The following is a 17,085-nucleotide window of genomic DNA, read 5'->3' on the forward strand; positions in this document are numbered from 1 at the left end:
CACTGCGGAAGGCATGCGCGCGTTTGCGTCAGAACGGAAGCGTAAAAGGAGGGGCCGTGGAGAGAAGTTAATTTCAACTGCGTCATAATTGAATTAGGCCTCAAAATTGCTTTTTTTCTGCACTAGTCACTAGGACTCTTAGATTCCATAATTAAAGTATGCCTTTGAAGCATTTTCGAAAGGGATTTTTACCGGAATCTTTACAGTGCGCATGCGCTCGTTCGTTTCTACCAACCCTGAGTGAGAACTGTTTGCCAGGGCGGAAGTGGTGGAAACAGAGGAAAAGGATGTGCTAGGCTCTCTGGTCACGAGTCCACTACGGGAGTGGGAGGGCCCCCCCACCCCGCAAGAAGGAGGCGGAAGTTATACCGGAGGAAGAGGCTGTCCTAAGCCGAAGGAAGGCTAGCCAATCAGCTGCCGAGTTGTCCTTTGTGTTAGCCAATAAGTTTACGCCTCGCGCACAATGTCTCGCGACAAGGGCGTTTCACTAGCACGTTTGAGCGCGTGGGGCGGCGTCCGGGTATAAAAGACTCCGCCCGAGCGGGCTGCCGCCATTCTGGGGTTCGTTTAGAGGTAAGTTTGGATATCTTGCTGTTTGGAGGTTAGAATTTTTCAGGGTACGTTGGATGGGAATTGGGACAGGAAAGGTCTGATGGGAGAGCCACGGCTTATCTAAAGCGGCTGTATTTGGGGTGGTACACGAATATGTCTTTTGGGATAGCAAAGATGGTACTTTGGGGTATTCTAAAGCGACCCGTACTGATTACATCTTTCTCCCTTGTGTTCCTTTTATCCTAGGTTGAATTTTCTCGGAGAAAGACAGGCCGGCCACGAGGAAAACAGAAACAAGCCGCAGCAACATCTTAAGCCCTTGAAAGGATCCTGAGGGGGGAAAAGGGAAAACAGCAGCCACCAGCCCAACCACTTGTGTCTTCTGCCCCTTCCCACCTATCTTGCCCACTCCACCAGCCCACGCTGCTTGGGACTTGAACTCTGTGGCCGAAGGACCGTCACCACATAACTTCAAAAATAATCAACCACCCTCCCTTCCCAAAACCACCCAATTTCACTCATCCAGCATTTACTTTTTTGAGTCCACTCAGAATTTTTTCTACGACCCCCTCTCCCGAAATGGAGTTGGGTGGGGGGAAAATGAATACTGAGTTGGCCTTTACTTTTTAAGAGATTTTTTTGATCCAGTGAGGCCCCCCAAATAATTGAGTTTTGGGTCCTGGTTGATTGTTTTATTTTTTTTCCTCCAAAATTTTACCCCCTCCCCCCTGAGCCCGAGGTGCTGACGTCGCAAAAATATTGGATAGTAAGTGTCGAATTTTCAAAAACCAGCCTTGCAACAAGAAATCAACGTTTCCCGTTGTGAAACCAAAAATAATGAGAGGAAGAAATAATGACCATAGAACTGGAGAAGGACCAATCCGGTCACCTAATCTCCATTAAGAAAAAAAGGGCCTTTGGGTCTAAACAGTCTAGTAATCTCTCCCTTACCACCTCTTCCCTGCCCTGCTGCAGGCAAGGAGAAGGGTGCAGGGAGGGCCAGCAAGTGAGGATTGTGATGGTTAACCCTTGGTAATCCAACAAATTTCCAGACTGCCAAAGCATAAGTGTTTGCTCTTTATAAGGAGGAATGGGTTTCCTTCCTCTGGTTAGCAGTCTTCAAAAGGGTTAATGAGCTCACATACAAAAGATGGTGGATCTTGTGGCCCAGAAGTCCCACTTCTTTGTGTGTGAGACAAGCAGGGCGCCTTTCAATTTGCCAGATTAATAAGCAATCTGTACATAAAGATTGCAGGGTAAGGAGATGGGCAGAGAAATACGAGCTGGCTATGACTTAAGTTATGGTTAAATCCTCTCAATTTTAATGTAATTTGTTCGATAATATTGTATGGCTAAAATAACGTGGCAATCTAGGAATAAAGATTGCAAGACACTTATAAATTTAGGACAAAATATAATCTTAGTACCAGTACATACAATATAATGGGGAGGTAAATGTCTTGTAATTGTTGCAGGTTGCGTAGGTTATTTAAAAGCAAAAATGATTAACATTTTAACTTGATACTTTACGGCGGGACAGTTAATGTAGAGGGTGGGTACTTTGGGAAATGTGGAATTCAGGAGTATAATTTTAAAAGCCATTTAGTACCATTGAATGCTAGCTTTCTAAAAGATTTGTGTCGTTAAAAGAATTTTTTTTCTTCCCTGCTTCAATATGGCGACCTTTCCTTGTCCTTTTGTCTTCCAAGCGGCGTTGCAGGTTATGTCTTGACCCATTTTTCTCATGTCCTCCCACCTCAACCCTATTTGTTGAGAGGGATCCAAGTCCTCCCCCTTTCCCTTTATAGCTTTCCCTTTATAGGGAGGATGGGGGTGGTCGATGGTAGCAAATTGCAAATTCAATTCTTACCGCAGAAAATTGTTTTAAGTATTTTAATTGCTTTTATTTTCACTACGCTATTACAGATTAAAAGTAGGTCAAAGATTACTCAGGATGGGCGATTGGCTTCTGGTTTTTTTTATTTTAAAAAGTGTGTGATAATGTAATCGCAGCTATCGGCAGGGTCGGAGTGGCTTTTAATTTTTTGAGTCCTCTTCTCCATTACAAAATGGCGTCCCTCCTTTGTTTTTCTCCCCCTTTAGCCACCCAGAGCTAGGGCGGCCTTAGAAACTTGGTCAAGGGGGAGGAGCTGCATTGAAAGGTGATGTAATCCGCTTGCTTCTTCCTATCTCCACCCTCTAGAAACTCCTCCCATTGGCAGATGCCTTCTGTACTCCCTACCCACTTTGCTGCTAGAAAGAAGACATTTCCCTTGATTTCTTTAGTTCTAATCCTGTAAGATATTTATCTTTCAGGGATAGAAGCTTATAGGAATTAGGTATCGAAGCTGCCCATCTCTTTGGGTAGCTCTAGTTTTTGTATTTAGCAATCAAATCCGTTGCTTTTATTTTCACCCTCCTTCACTCATCACAACTACTTGGAAGTTTACCCCTCTCCAGTTACAAGCGGTGAAAAACCAGTCAAGCCTCAACTGTACTTTGTGTGTGTGTGTGTGTGTGTGTGTGTGTGTTGGGGAGACTGGGGAAAGACACAGGGCTTGTAACGAGTAGACAATTGAGGACCTAATGAAGCTGAAATGTGCCATTTCTACTCATAATCCAGTTTTTGGATCTCCTGCAGTTGATTGCTTTGTAATAAGAATCTGTGGGAGGGTGAATACTTCAGAACTTTCTTCTAAATCACTCATGTTCCCACCTCTCAATTTGGGGATAAACTCTTTGTATTTAGTGCTGTATCAAGTTCTCCAGTTGCTTAGTTCCTGTACACTGGTACTAGGATGAAAAGTGAATCTTTAGGAAAGGAGGCTGCAGTTGTAAACTCGAGGCAGGGGCAATCAAGCTACGGTTTCTGGTAAGCAAACATTTCTGGTATTACATTTCACAATCTTCATTTCTTTTTTTCTTAAAAACCACCTTTTTTGAATTTCTTTTTCTTATCTAAAAGAAATTCCTTAAGGGCATTGATGAAAGAAGTAATATCCTCTTCATTTTTCTACTTGTTTAGCTTTAGTGCTGTGGCAATTGGTGCATGTTGAAAACCACGCCCTGAGGGTGGTATTGGGTGTCTGTTTCTTTGTCTCTCTTTTTCTCCCAACTTTTTCAAAAAGTCAAATATTTAGCAGACTGTCCATATATTTTTCATTTTTAAAAGTCCTGCATTGAAGTGGGGGTGTGGGGGTTCTAGGCAGAACTGGAAAGTCATCTTGTACAACTGTCTTATGATGACTTGGATGAAACAGTGCTAGTTTTCTGTTGGGTATAGATTCTCAAATTATTAAACTTCTAGATTGGATGGGAGGAGCTCTTCCACATGTCTATTGACCGCAAGTCTTTTTTTTTGTTTTTTAAAGCAGTTTTCCATGTGTCTCTGCAGCATATCTACCTTGGGAGCTGAGCATTCCACCCACTGGGGTTCCTGATCTCTGTTGAGCAGGGAATTAATAAAGAAGATATTCCTTAATATAAAAGATGGTTTTCTAGGGTCACCATATCCATCCAGAGAACTGAGGAGAACTTAATCTAATAATGTGTGGCCCTTGTAATATGTGGCCAGAAGCTATTCTGGGATCCTTTCCTATAACTGGGAATATTGTATGTCATTTTGCATCCTGATTGAATGCCATATTGGCTTCTGGAGATGTCATGTACCAGATTTTCAAAATGACTGAGGGACAGGGACTTAAAAATCACTTAGATAAGACCTTATAAATAACCTGAGGGTGTGATGCAGTCCATTATTGGGTCATACTAGGAAATGCTTAAAACAGAAGAAAAGGGAACAAAGCATTTTCATTTCCAGAAGTACTGAGGCCCCTAGGTTAAGATAAACATTGGACTCCTTTCTACTTTTGTTAGAAGGTAGTTGTGATCATTTTTTTAAAGGCTCAGGCTTGCATAGAATTTTTTTCCTGGACCAGTTCAGTACCATTTCATTGGTGACAGGTATGGAATAACTAGCCAACATAGATATATATATATTTTTCCACCTTTTTATACCAAATAACCCTCAAGAAATTGATTTTGCAGTCAGGAGTAAGAATTTTATCTCTTAAAAAAAAAAGTAGGAAATTGCCCAGTGCCTTGGGCCAGTGGTGCATGGCTCTGCCTGTAACATCCTCTGAAGAAAGCCTAGCTTGAACAAGCTAGAGGTAGGCCAGAGACTTGTTTCCCACCCCCTTTTCTGCATGTGCTGCCTTCAAGGAAATCAGCTCATTAAAGGAAGACAACCTGTGGTTCCAGAAAGCTTTCTTTTCAGGCTCCAGACCATGAGAAGATTATGTTATGACACTTGGCCCCTGCTTTCCCTGGCCAACTCAATTGCCTTCTGTGCTATATGCCTGTGTCAGTAATACTAGGCTCTTCATTTCCTTGAGTATCTTGGAAGTTCTTCCTTTCAAAATGTACTGACTTCAAAATAAGGGAACTAGGTTTGAGACACTTAGGGTCCTTTAAATGAGTAAGCTGCTTGAAGGAAATCCACAATGAGAAAGTCCACTTCACATTTTATCATGATAGGTGCTCATGAGACAAAAATTCAATTATATTTCCAAAATACAAATAATAGTGAAAAATAGCCTTAACATTTCTGTTTTCTCTCCTAGCTTCCTTGACTATTACATCTTTTATTCTTGTTTATACAAATGAGAATAAAAAGTACCTGGGTCCCGTTTTCAGCAGAGGGCAGTGGACATTATTTAGTTTTTTATTCACTGATCTCTTTTTTTCTCTCTAAGCATGGCTCTTCTCATCTTCCTCTTTAATGAAGCAATATTTGAGTTCAGGTGCAGTTTTTCTGAGTTCCTGAAAGAAGTAGGGGTAGCAGCTTATAGTTGAACTTATTGTTTGACACGTTAGTGGGTGCTCTCCAAGGTTATGTATATTCAGCTCTGGGTTTGAATCATTGGAGCTAGCTGTGTTCAGAGGGACTTGTTTGAAGTGATGTTTATTCAAGGCTTTTTGTCAAGTTGGATATACTTTGGCTTGGGATCTAATGGTGTATATATACATAGGGTTTTGTTTTGTTTTTTTTTTTGATGTCTTAATCTCTTGGTTACTTATGACATGTATGATTACTTTGGGCCCATTCATTTGCCTTTCCAGTCTCCAATAGATGGGAAATCTGTTTCTGCATAGCCCTATAGCTTCTGTATATCATATCACGTATAGTTTCTTACTACATGGGAAAAATTTTCTTTATATCCCTGTGTCTATCATAGAAGTAAGAATGACCTTACTTCTATGGATTTGGCCCATGAACTCTAATCTTCCAGTATTCTGCTTGAATGTTTTTTCTCCTCTGACCTCAGGTTCTACTTGTCCTCATGGAGGTTCCAGGGCAGCAGCGACAGCACAGTTCTCCTAGTTTTAGCATTTCTTATTGCATCTCTTTCTTTGTTTAGCCTGCAGGTTATGATCTCCAGAACCAAGATTGTCCTCCACCCTCTCTTTTCTGGGAGCCTCCTTACTCCTGAATGCTGCTGCTTACCTAGATTGTTAGGACCTACACATTTAGAAACTGACCTTTTCATTGGGAGAACTAAAAGGTTGAGATTGTTACACTTTTCTTTTTTTGGTTTGAGAACAAATTGAACTAATGTGCATTATCTTGTAAAAAGTCTCTTCTGCAGAAAATATAGTCATCTTTATAAAATACTGATTTTTCACCCTTCTGCCGAGGTTGTACCTGTTATCGTTGTGTGAGATGCAGGATGTGGAAAGTCATCTTGCCTCCTCCCTACCCAGTGTTAGTCTTATCACCCTGATGCAGATATTGCTGAGATAGCTTGCTGTTTTGGTTTTCAGAAGCCAGTATTTATAGAGGCAGTATGTATAAAAATCCCAATCAGAACCATACTGATCCTAATTTACCTGGAAGTTTGGTTCTGCCTTAGAAATTGCTTCATACCTTTGTCCCATCCATAAAAGGAGTTTAGCTTCTAAGTAACTCCTTTTCCCACAAGGTCTAAAGTAGCTGCTTAAAATTTAATGGCATTTTTTTTCTAGTCTTTATTCGTTCCATTCTTGGGTCCATGATTTTTAGTTTTAGGCTCTTCTTGGGGATCTTGGACATGATTTTTGAGGGAAGTATAGTGTCATATTTGCATCTTTGTTTTTGAAACCACAAACGAACTTTCTTTTTTTTTCAGTATTGGGGTTTGAACTCAGGGCATACACCTTGAGCCACTCCAGCCCTTTTCCTTTTTTTTGTGATGGGTTTTTTGAGATAGAGTTTTGGCAAATTATTTGCTCGGGCTGGCTTGGAATCTGGATCCTCCTATTCTCTGCCTCCTGAGTAGTTAGCATTACAGGTATGAGCCACCAGCGCCTGGCTTTAACTTTGAGACAATAAAAACTTGTACGGTGTTGTTTGGCCAACAAGTAACAATATTCAAGGCTGAGGAGGACCTGCTTATTTCCTTTGCATTTTTGTTTCCATACTCCATGGTTTGGAAAGGAATTCTCTTTTCAAGTTTTGTTTTCTCAAGTACCACTTCAGCTGATACATATATGACTCTTCAATTCCTTTCCTTCAAGATGAAAAGGAATTGATTCTTACAAGATATTTCGCTCAAACACCCAAAATTGGCCTAGTTCTTAACTAGTTACAGGTTTTTTTTCCCCAGGCCAAACTTGCTAGCAATTAAGGGAGACAGGGCCTAACAACAAGGAAAAATAAATGCCTTGCAGAGTTAAGATCTTGTTATAGAAACTTGAGAATCTTAGCTCTAATACAGTGTACTGAAGTCCAGCTGTCCTAGGAAGGCTTTAACTTAAAATGAGAGCCAGGGGGCTGCCTGGTCCTCCACTCTAACTGCCTTCCCATTCAGTCATGTATTAATCCCATGTTTAACTTGTCAGGTTTGTTTTCTCAGTGACCATGGTCTGTTGATTTTACTTATCTAGAAAATAGTATAGGTGAATATAGATTAGTTAGTCACTATATTTTGTCAAATACACTGATGGAATTTATTAGAGGGCATGCTGGGACTGTTCTTGCCACCCATTTATTCGATGGGTTTATTTTGTCCTTTCAGAAACCACAATCATGGGTTCGGGTCCCATAGACCCCAAAGAACTTCTCAAAGGCCTGGATAGCTTCCTTAACCGAGATGGGGAAGTGAAGAGTGTGGATGGGATTTCCAAAATCTTCGGGTGAGTCTGTAGCCTTCTTTAGATTCACTGTGAGTAGAGGACCTTGTGCATTATAATATGGCTATACTTGAGGCAACAGAACTGAGTTCTGGAGAGATAAGGGGGAAAGAGTAAATGGAAGAGGATTCAAGTCTGTTGGTACTAAGTAATAGGAAAAGATCGCTTATTTTCTGGTTATAATGGAATCTGGAGATTTGGGTATCTAGAGTCCCAAGGGAAGCTCAAATCCAGTACCACCAAAATAAATAGAGTCTCAAAGGAGTGACACTTTGAAATGATAGCACTGGAGCCTGGGAACAGAATTCTTTTGGGTCATGTTCCACCTACCCAAAATATGATTCCTTTAGCGATCCTCAAAGTTTTCCAGGGAAAAGCAAATAACTAAGCCAGTCTTAAACATACTACGAAGGGATGTTTGTTGAAGTCTAGATTGTTTACCTAGAGACAGAATTATGTATCCTGTGTGTTAGGGAAGGATCGGTCCTTCCCTCACAGAGACTCAGTGCCTCCTCAGTTAGTTTTCCATCCTCCCTTGGGATTCCATGTCACTCTGGTTTTTATTTTTTTATATTTTACTTTATTTTGGGGTGGGGTGGGGGGGACTATAGTTTGAACTCAGGGTTTCACACAAACTGTTTGCCCAGGCTCACCTCAAACTGAGACAGAGATCAGGAGGATTGAGGTTTGAAGCCAGCCCAGGCAAGTAGTTCATGAGACCCTATCTTAGAAAAAGCCATGAAAGGCTGGTGGAGTGGTTCCAAGTGGTAGAGTGCCTGCCTAGCAAGCATGAGCCCTGAGTTCAAGCAAAAAAAAAAAAAAGGAGAAAAAGGAGACGGCTGTCTAACTCCAACTCATCTCTTGCAGTCTGATGAAGGAAGCACGAAAGATGGTGAGTCGATGTACCTACTTGAACATTCTCCTGCAGACCCGATCATCAGAAATACTGGTCAAGTAAGTGGAGAGTGGGTGGCTAAAAGATGGTGGGAGAGGAGTTCCTGTCTCATTGATGGAGGACTAGGCATGTGGAATGTGGGAATACCCAGGGGCATTACAGATTATGCTCCTGTCTGCCTACAGGTTTATTGACGTTGGTGGCTACAAGCTTCTTAACAATTGGCTAACATATTCAAAGACAACCAACAACATTCCTCTACTTCAGCAAATTCTACTGACCTTGCAGCATCTACCGCTCACAGTGGACCATCTCAAGCAGGTACCTTCAGTCTTCATGCTTCTTTTTTGAGGTAGCCTAACAGTGGAAAAACTAAGAGGCAGTATGGAGTTTGTGAGGTAAAATGGTAGAAAATAGGAATTTGGAACCAGAAGACTTGGCTTTTAAATGTATCTCTAATAAGTGTGTGACTTGGTACACTGCATATATCTGAGCCTTAGTTTTTTCATTACAAAATGGAAGTAATTGTACCTACCTAATTGGGCCATTGTAAGGATTAAATAAGAATGTATCTAAACATATTTTGTAAAAGGTAAAGTACTCTGTCAGTGTTAGTCACCATGATGGAACTACAAGAGGGTGTCAGTGAGTTTGTGGGTATAGTTAGCTTATTTCTCCTGGCATTTACCTTTCTGCTGCTCCCATCTCTTACAGAACAACACAGCCAAACTGGTGAAGCAGCTGAGCAAATCAAGTGAGGATGAAGGTAGGGTGCCAGTCCTCCCCGTTGCAGGCTTTCTCCCTTGCCATGCAATTTTCAGTTTTTCTCCCGGTCTTTGGGTTATCTTTTAACTCCTGCCTTCCTCTTTCTAATTCACCTTACTTATCTCTTTTTGTTTAAAAAATTTAAGTCCTCTGACCTGTCCTCTCTTCTCTGCTATCAATTTTAAATGAAATTTGTCCATTTCTCTGCTATTAGATATAAGACAAGGGGCCATACTTCAACTGGAAACTAATTAAGTTCTCTTAGTATAAAAGGCATAGGCTTAAAATTCCTGGGGGAAATATTGTCATCTTAGAGTCTCATAACCATTTACTTCTGTTTTTCTAAACAAATAAAGCATATTCTTGGGCTTTCAATACCTGTTTTCCTAATAGTAGAACAAACATATTTCTGGGGCTGGGTGTATGGCTGGGTAATGTGGTAGAGCGTCTGCGTAGCAAGTGCAAGACCCTGAGTTCCTCAGAACAACCAAAAGAAGGCGGAGAGGTAGGGAGAGTGGAAGAGAGAGACATATATCTGTAGGGTATGGGAAAAATCCTAACTTCTAGAGTACATCATAGCTCTGATAGCACATTATTTCTTTTTTTTGTAGTACTAGGGTTTGAGCTCAGGGCCTTGTGCTTGCTATATATTCTTTCTTTTCTGAGACAAAGACAAACATCATATAATTCAGGTTTGAGGATAAAGCCTGGTTCCCAAACATAACAACCTTTCCTTTAGAGATGTAGACTTTCCTTTATCTCTATCAGGGGCTTAAGCCAGGAGCACAATATGCATAGTATGTTTTTCAAACACCCCATTTTCTGTTTACTGAAAGGTTATTAAATTAGTCCTAAATTATTTGTTCTTTCTTTTTCCCTCACTTGCAGAGCTCCGGAAATTGGCATCAGTCCTTGTCAGTGACTGGATGGCTGTCATCCGCTCCCAGAGTAGTACCCAGCCTGCTGGTAAGCTCTTAATCCTTTATCCCTGGTAATTATTTCTTTCCAATAAGGATGTAGCCTTCAGGTGCCCCCAGTCAGCTTCACCTCTGACAGTCTTTATCTAAATGAAATCCTTTTCTGCTTTGGTTTTCCATGACAGAGAAAGATAAGAAGAAACGTAAAGAAGAGGGAAAGAGTAGAACCACTCCTCCTGAGCGACCTCTGACTGAGGTGAAGGCTGAGACCCGGGCTGAGGAGGCCCCAGAGAAGAAGAAGGAGAAGCCCAAGTCTCTTCGAACAACAGCACCCAGTCATGCCAAGTTCCGTTCCACCGGTAAGGCTGTTGGCTGGGCCTGGAGGGCTGCAGGCACATGCACAGCCAGAGCCTCATGCCGGAGTAGTTTGATTTGTAATATCAAATTTCTCTGTGGAAGGAAGGCTAATGGAGAAGCTAGGGTTGGGAGTGGGGGGTTTATACAAGGCTAGAGGAACATCTTGGGGTGGGACCAGGGAGGAATAGTAAGTGCTGGTGTGAATTGAACTGCTAACACTATGTGTCTTCCCAGGACTAGAGCTGGAGACACCATCTTTGGTGCCTGTAAAGAAGAACGCTAGCCCAGTGGTGGTGTCTGACAAGTACAATCTTAAGCCCATCCCCCTCAAGCGTCAGAGGTATGGTGGACAGTAATATCTGAGGTGGGTGGGAGAAAGAAGAGTGTGAGACCAAGGTGTTATTGACTTTTCCTCTTCTTACAGCACCATGGCTGCTCCAGGAGATACTGCCCCCCCTGCCGAGAAAAAGTATAAGCCTCTCAACACAACACCCAATGCCACCAAAGAGATCAAAGTCAAGATCATCCCACCTCAACGTGAGTCTAAAGTGGGGATACACTTGGAATTGGGAGCAAATTCTTCTGGGAGGGGGAAGGTGGTTTTTCATTCTCTTTTATTGTTTTCCTTCATTTGCCTTTGATTTCTTGGTGTTCTTTAATTTCTGCCTTCTGAAACTCCCCTTTCATAGGGTTACTTAGTGATGTTAGAGATGAGGTAGGGAGATGTGCCGTCTAGTGACCTGTCAGAGGCACTACCACTAGGCAGACAGTCTTTGACTTGGTTCATCGCTTACCTGCCTTCTAATTCCTATCCAAAGCCATGGTTTGCCTGCCAAAAGAAAAGTGGAGTAATGACAGGAACTTCCTGTGTGAGCCCTCCTGCATGAGCATCCTGGTCACCTTGGGCTTTTGTGTTCTAAATTGAGGCAAGAACTCCACTGGCTGATTTTCTGCCTGGATTTTGTAGGGATAGGATTGTGAAGGAGGTCTGATGATTTTATTTTGTATCCTTTCCTTTTGTAGCTATGGAAGGCCTGGGTTTTCTGGATGCCCTCAATTCAGCCCCTGTCCCAGGCATCAAAATTAAGAAGAAGAAGAAGGTGTTGTCACCTACTGCTGCCAAGGTATTGGCCCCTAGAAGGGGTGTCAGTGATAGGGTACAATAGAAGGAAGGGCAGAGTTGCAAGGAGTTATTGGGGGGTGACAGCAGAGGAGTTTAGTCTTGTATGTAGTCTGGCGCATGGGGTGGGACTGTGTTAGAGTATGAGTCTTCCTTAATATTGGGCATTGAGCATTTTGCCTAGGACCCTGGACTAATGGCCCTGCCTTGATCTTGCCTTTCTGCCAGCTCATTAACTTCTTTATCTTTAATAGCCCAGCCCCTTTGAAGGGAAAACCAGCACTGAACCATGCACCACCAAACCCTCTTCCCCAGAGCCGGCACCCACTTCTGAACCTATGGACACAGACCGCCCTGGCACCCCCGTGCCACCTGTTGAAGTCCCAGAGCTCGTAGACACAGGTAACCTGGAAACTTCTGGGCTTTGTCGGGTTTCTGGATGGAAGGATCTGGGTCTGAAACTTACTTTTGCTTCCAGCCTCTTCAGAACCAGGAGCTCTAGATGCAAAGCCAGTGGAGAGCCCAGGAGATCCTAGCCAGCTGACCCGGAAGGGCAGGAAGAGGAAAACAGTGACGTGGCCTGAGGAGAGCAAGTTGAGAGAGTATTTCTATTTTGAACTGGATGAAACTGAACGAGGTAAGAGCAAAGTTCCGTATATAATAGATTTGTATAGGAAATTTTAAAAGGACTCAGTTGTTCTTACATCCCTGTTTGCTCTTTTTTTCCCATGATAGTAAATGTGAATAAGATCAAGGACTTTGGCGAGGCAGCTAAACGAGAGATACTGTCAGACCGACATGCATTTGAGACAGCCCGGCGTTTGAGCCATGACAACATGGAGGAGAAGGTGCCCTGGGTGTGTCCCCGCCCTTTGGTTCTTCCTTCACCTCTTGTCATCCCTGGAAGCAACAGCCAGGAGCGATACATCCAGGCTGAAAGGGAGAAAGGAATCCTTCAGGAGCTTTTCCTGAATAAAGAGAGGTGAGGAGAAGTGTTCATGCCTTGGACTGTGGAGCCCTTGCACTCCTAAACTGGGGAACACAGCCTGGGGAAGTTAGGGGATGGAAGCTACAGAGAACTTCAAGGACCTTAATAAATAATTCGAAAATCATTTTTATTTTCTTCTCTCCCATTGCCTGCGGTATTCCTGATAGTCCTCATGAGCCTGATCCTGAACCCTATGAGCCCATACCCCCTAAACTCATCCCCTTAGATGAGGTGAGTCCGTAGTATGTAGTGATGGTGGGTGACAGTGGAGGTGATGGTCATTGATTTCATTGCCTCTACGTGAGAATGCTGCATTCTTTTCATTAGTCCTGATTTGTCTTCTGTTCTTAGGAGTGTTCCATGGATGAGACACCATATGTTGAGACCCTGGAGCCTGGGGGGTCTGGTGGTTCACCTGATGGGGCAGGAGGCTCCAAGTTGCCTCCAGTTCTGGCCAATCTTATGGGAAGCATGGGCGCTGGGAAGAGCCCCCAAGGACCTGGAGGAGGAGGCATTAATGTCCAGGAGATCCTCACCTCCATCATGGTATGTGATCTTCCTTCCTCTTTTCCATTTTCTATGGATCTAAGTGTTTTCTGATTCTACCATTCTTTACTCCAGGCTTTTTTTTTTTTTTTTTGAGATGGGGTCTACTGTGTTGCCCATGCTGGCCTAGAGCATGCTATAGCCCAGGCTGGCCTTGAACTGCAATCCTCCTACTTCAGTTTCCTGAATGCTGGAATTATATGTGTGCAACACCACATCTCAGTTAACCCAGTTCTTTTGAGTCCTCCACTTACCTCCTAAATTTTGGCTCTTTCCCTCCTGGTTGTTAGCCTTGCTCTCTATTGACTTTGCCCTCTTATATCCTCACAGGGAAGCCCAAACAGCCATCCTTCAGAGGAACTGCTAAAACAGCCAGACTATTCAGACAAGATCAAGCAAATGCTGGGTAATCTTCAGGGCTGGCCCCAGGGACCTGGGAGAGGAAGCCAGCAGTACAGTTCGGGGAAATGGTGTTTCACAGACGCTGAAGAGAGCACAGGGTTGTTGCCACTAGGCAAGAAATGGGAGACACCAGAGCACCAGTGGCTCACATCTATAATCCTAGCTACTTGAGAGTCTGAGATCAGGAAGGTTGAGGTTCAAAGCCAGCCTGGGCAAGCAGTTCATGAGGGCTCTCTACTCCCATCTCCAAAATAACCAGAGCAAAATAGACTGGAGACGTGACCCAAAAAAGAAAGAAATGGGAGGGGAAGACTGGACATAGCATGGTTCTGCTAGTTTTATCTGAGGGTGTTACTTAGGCACAGGTACATGGGGAACCATGACATTTTTCTAGAATCCTGTTGATTATTGTTCTACTCCATTTTTCATTAACAGTGCCACATGGACTCCTAGGTCCTGGTCCAATAGCCAATGGCTTCCCACAAGGAGGCTCTGCGGGTCCCAAAGGCATGCAGCACTTCCCCCCTGGACCTGGGGGACCTATGCCAGGTAGGTGGGGAGTGGGTGGTTGCAGTAGCTTGTCTGCTTAGTTTCTGCCTGGTAGTAACCAAAAGGTGGGAGGTGGTTTAGATTGGCAGTCTTAACTGAAATGGGTAACTGTCTCTTTTTTCCTTCCCAACAGGTCCCCATGGAGGCCCTGGTGGACCAGTGGGTCCCCGTCTCCTGGGTCCCCCACCCCCTCCCCGGGGGGGTGATCCCTTCTGGGATGGCCCAGGTGACCCCATGCGGGGTGGCCCAATGCGTGGGGGTCCCGGACCTGGCCCTGGACCATACCATAGAGGCCGAGGTGGCCGAGGAGGAAATGAGCCTCCTCCTCCTCCTCCATTCCGAGGGGCCAGAGGAGGTCGCTCTGGAGGAGGACCTCCAAATGGACGAGGTCCTGGTGGGGGCATGGTTGGAGGTGGTGGACATCGCCCCCATGAAGGCCCTGGTGGGGGCATGGGCAGCAGCAGTGGACATCGTCCTCATGAAGGCCCTGGTGGCATGGGTGGTGGCAGTGGACATCGTCCTCATGAAGGCCCTAGCGGTGGCATGGGCAGTGGTAGTGGACATCGCCCCCATGAAGGCCCTGGTGGAGGAATGGGCAGTGGACATCGCCCCCATGAAGGCCCTGGTGGTGGCATGGGTTCTGGCAGTGGACATCGTCCCCATGAAGGTCCTGGACATGGGGGACCCCATAGCCACCGGCCACATGATGGCCCTGGTCACCGAGGCCATGACCATCGAGGGCCACCACCTCATGAACACCGTGGCCATGATGGTCCAGGCCATGGAGGAGGCCACCGAGGGCATGATGGAGGCCACAGTCATGGAGGAGGTGAGGGTGACTTTTCGTGTCCCCTTCAACTTTCTGGAGAGTGGGGAGAGGCAGAACATACAAGGTGTCCTTGTCTTAACTTCCCTGTATGCATGGCACTTCCTGCCCTCTGCCTTTGCCCCAATTCCCAAGGTAGTCTACTGAAGACAGTTATCAGGATGCCCTGGACTGGGTGATGAGGATGGCACTGACCTCTTCTCTTAGCCATTTCCTATCTAACCATTCTGCTGTTATTCCCACAGACATGTCAAACCGCCCTGTCTGCCGACATTTCATGATGAAAGGCAACTGCCGCTATGAGAACAACTGTGCCTTCTACCATCCGGGTGTCAACGGGCCTCCCTTGCCCTAGGGACCACCTACCTGTCCCCCCACTCCCATGTGGACTGCAGCCTTGCTCCTTCCACCCTGTTATGGCTTCTGTGAGGCCCATTTCCCCCTTTCCCCAGCTGATGAGGAGCCGGCCCCCTCAGTTCCCACCTGCTTGGGTTCCTAGGGGTTTTCTGATCACTGGTGCGCATTGATGTACATATTTTTCTCCAGTCTGGGGAGGAGAAAGACTAGACACATTCTGTACCCTTGACTGCTGAAGAGGAGACCCACCTGGCTTCACTTACGAGGAAATTCAACCTGTGACCCAAACCCCTTTCCAGTATTAACTTCTAATGCCTGAGAACCTAAAGCTGGTTATCCTGGAGACAGCTGTGCTCTCCCATTATGGGTTCTCATGCACACAGAATTCAGACATAAGATCAGCTGCACTTAGGAAAACCATCCCAGCCAAGTTCATTATTATTCATGGGGTGGGGAGATGGTGAGGGGTATTATATATCCCACTGCACTGAGAGGGCTCAAGTAGGCTGGATTTGAGTTCTGGAATACATCCCCACTCCTGTCCCAACATGGGCTCTTCACACTTGAGTCCTTTCTGAAGTATAAGACTGCATTTGTCAACACCCAAGCCTGTATAATGGGTCTGCTAGGTTCAATGATGGCAAACTCATGTCTGCGTTCAGTGAAAGTTTTAGCTGGCCGAGATGAGGCATATGGTGTTGGTCCACCCTTGCCTACATCCATTCTGAAGACTTCGTAAAACACTTCAGTGAAACCAGCTTTTCATCAATTTAAGCCCAGCATGCTGGGCCCGCCAGTCACACTACATGCACTGCCTTTGGGAGTTTGCTCCTTGCCCTCACTTGGAACCTTGTCAGTGTGAGGCTTCTAGCAACCTCACCCTGTCAGCCACCTCCTGGGTGGATTCAACAAGATGATTTCGCCCCTTCTCAGTCCTCTCCTTCACCTGTCTTGGCATCAGTTGTTTTCTATGAAAACAGTGGATTGGTTGGGTTTTGTGCAGGGTTTTGGGTTAGAACCACAATGGATTTGAGGATGAATATTTTCTTTTTCTTTGGTTTTGTATATTTTGTACATTAATAATAAACAGTGGAAAGAGAAGCAGCTTATTTAACCCTTGGTGTGCCTGGCCTTTTTTTAAAAGAAGGAAAAAAAAGCTCTCAGTTGTTTCTAAGTATGTTAGTAAAAGCCTTTATGGAAATCTTCCAGTCCTTTCAGGCTAACACTTGTTCTGCCTTCAAGTCACAGTTGGTGATGAGTACTGATAAGGGAATACAGCAGTCTTGTGGGGGGTGAGGGGAGATGGGGATTAGTTTCAGGCCATCCACACCCTATGTATACCAAAATCCAAGGATGCGCAAGTCCCTTATAGCACAATGTAAGTCCTATGTAAATAATTACTATATTGCTTAGGAAATGACAAAAATGTCAGTACATGCTTACAATTTTTTTGGCAATACTGGGGTTTGAACTCCAGACTTCATGCTTGCTAGGCAGATGCTCTACCACTTGAGAGCACCTGCCCTTTTTTGTTTGGGGTTTTTGAGATAGGGTCTCCAGAACTATTGGCCTGGGCTGGCTTGGAATCACAGTCCTGATCTCTGCCTCCTGAGTATCCAGGATTACAGATGTGAGCTACCA

General features: G+C 44.5%; 1 protein-coding gene across 2 annotated transcripts; it reads left to right on the forward strand.

Moving 5' to 3' along the window:
- The first annotated feature begins 429 nt into the window (after window positions 1-429).
- On the forward strand, window positions 430-16,558 carry Ppp1r10 (protein phosphatase 1 regulatory subunit 10). Of its 2 annotated transcripts, XM_074082571.1 has the most exons (20): window positions 430-573; window positions 799-1,318; window positions 7,608-7,725; window positions 8,590-8,676; window positions 8,803-8,938; window positions 9,332-9,383; window positions 10,271-10,348; window positions 10,485-10,658; window positions 10,891-10,996; window positions 11,081-11,193; window positions 11,680-11,780; window positions 12,031-12,178; window positions 12,255-12,413; window positions 12,512-12,758; window positions 12,932-12,995; window positions 13,116-13,310; window positions 13,641-13,716; window positions 14,148-14,261; window positions 14,395-15,090; window positions 15,333-16,558. In XM_074082571.1, the coding sequence occupies exons 3-20, from the start codon at window positions 7,619-7,621 to the stop codon at window positions 15,440-15,442; spliced, it is 2,763 nt and encodes a 920-aa protein (XP_073938672.1). In that variant the 5' UTR covers window positions 430-573; window positions 799-1,318; window positions 7,608-7,618; the 3' UTR covers window positions 15,443-16,558. The 2 variants fall into 2 exon arrangements, with proteins under 2 accessions (XP_073938672.1, XP_073938671.1); XM_074082570.1 differs by having other exon boundaries at window positions 564-1,318.
- Window positions 16,559-17,085: the final 527 nt, after the last annotated feature.

The sequence above is a fragment of the Castor canadensis genome, chromosome 8, assembly GCF_047511655.1.
Source record: "Castor canadensis chromosome 8, mCasCan1.hap1v2, whole genome shotgun sequence".
NCBI classification, from domain to species: Eukaryota; Metazoa; Chordata; class Mammalia; order Rodentia; family Castoridae; genus Castor; species Castor canadensis.

Bases quoted from the DNA above. Each gene is read 5' to 3' on its own strand.
- Ppp1r10 (XM_074082571.1), top strand. From the start codon at position 7,619: ATGGGTTCGGGTCCCATAGACCCCAAAGAACTTCTCAAAGGCCTGGAT. The intron at 9,384-10,270 runs GTAGGGTGCCAG...CCTCACTTGCAG, and splicing joins CAAATCAAGTGAGGATGAAG to AGCTCCGGAAATTGGCATCA. The intron at 10,659-10,890 runs GTAAGGCTGTTG...GTGTCTTCCCAG, and splicing joins TGCCAAGTTCCGTTCCACCG to GACTAGAGCTGGAGACACCA.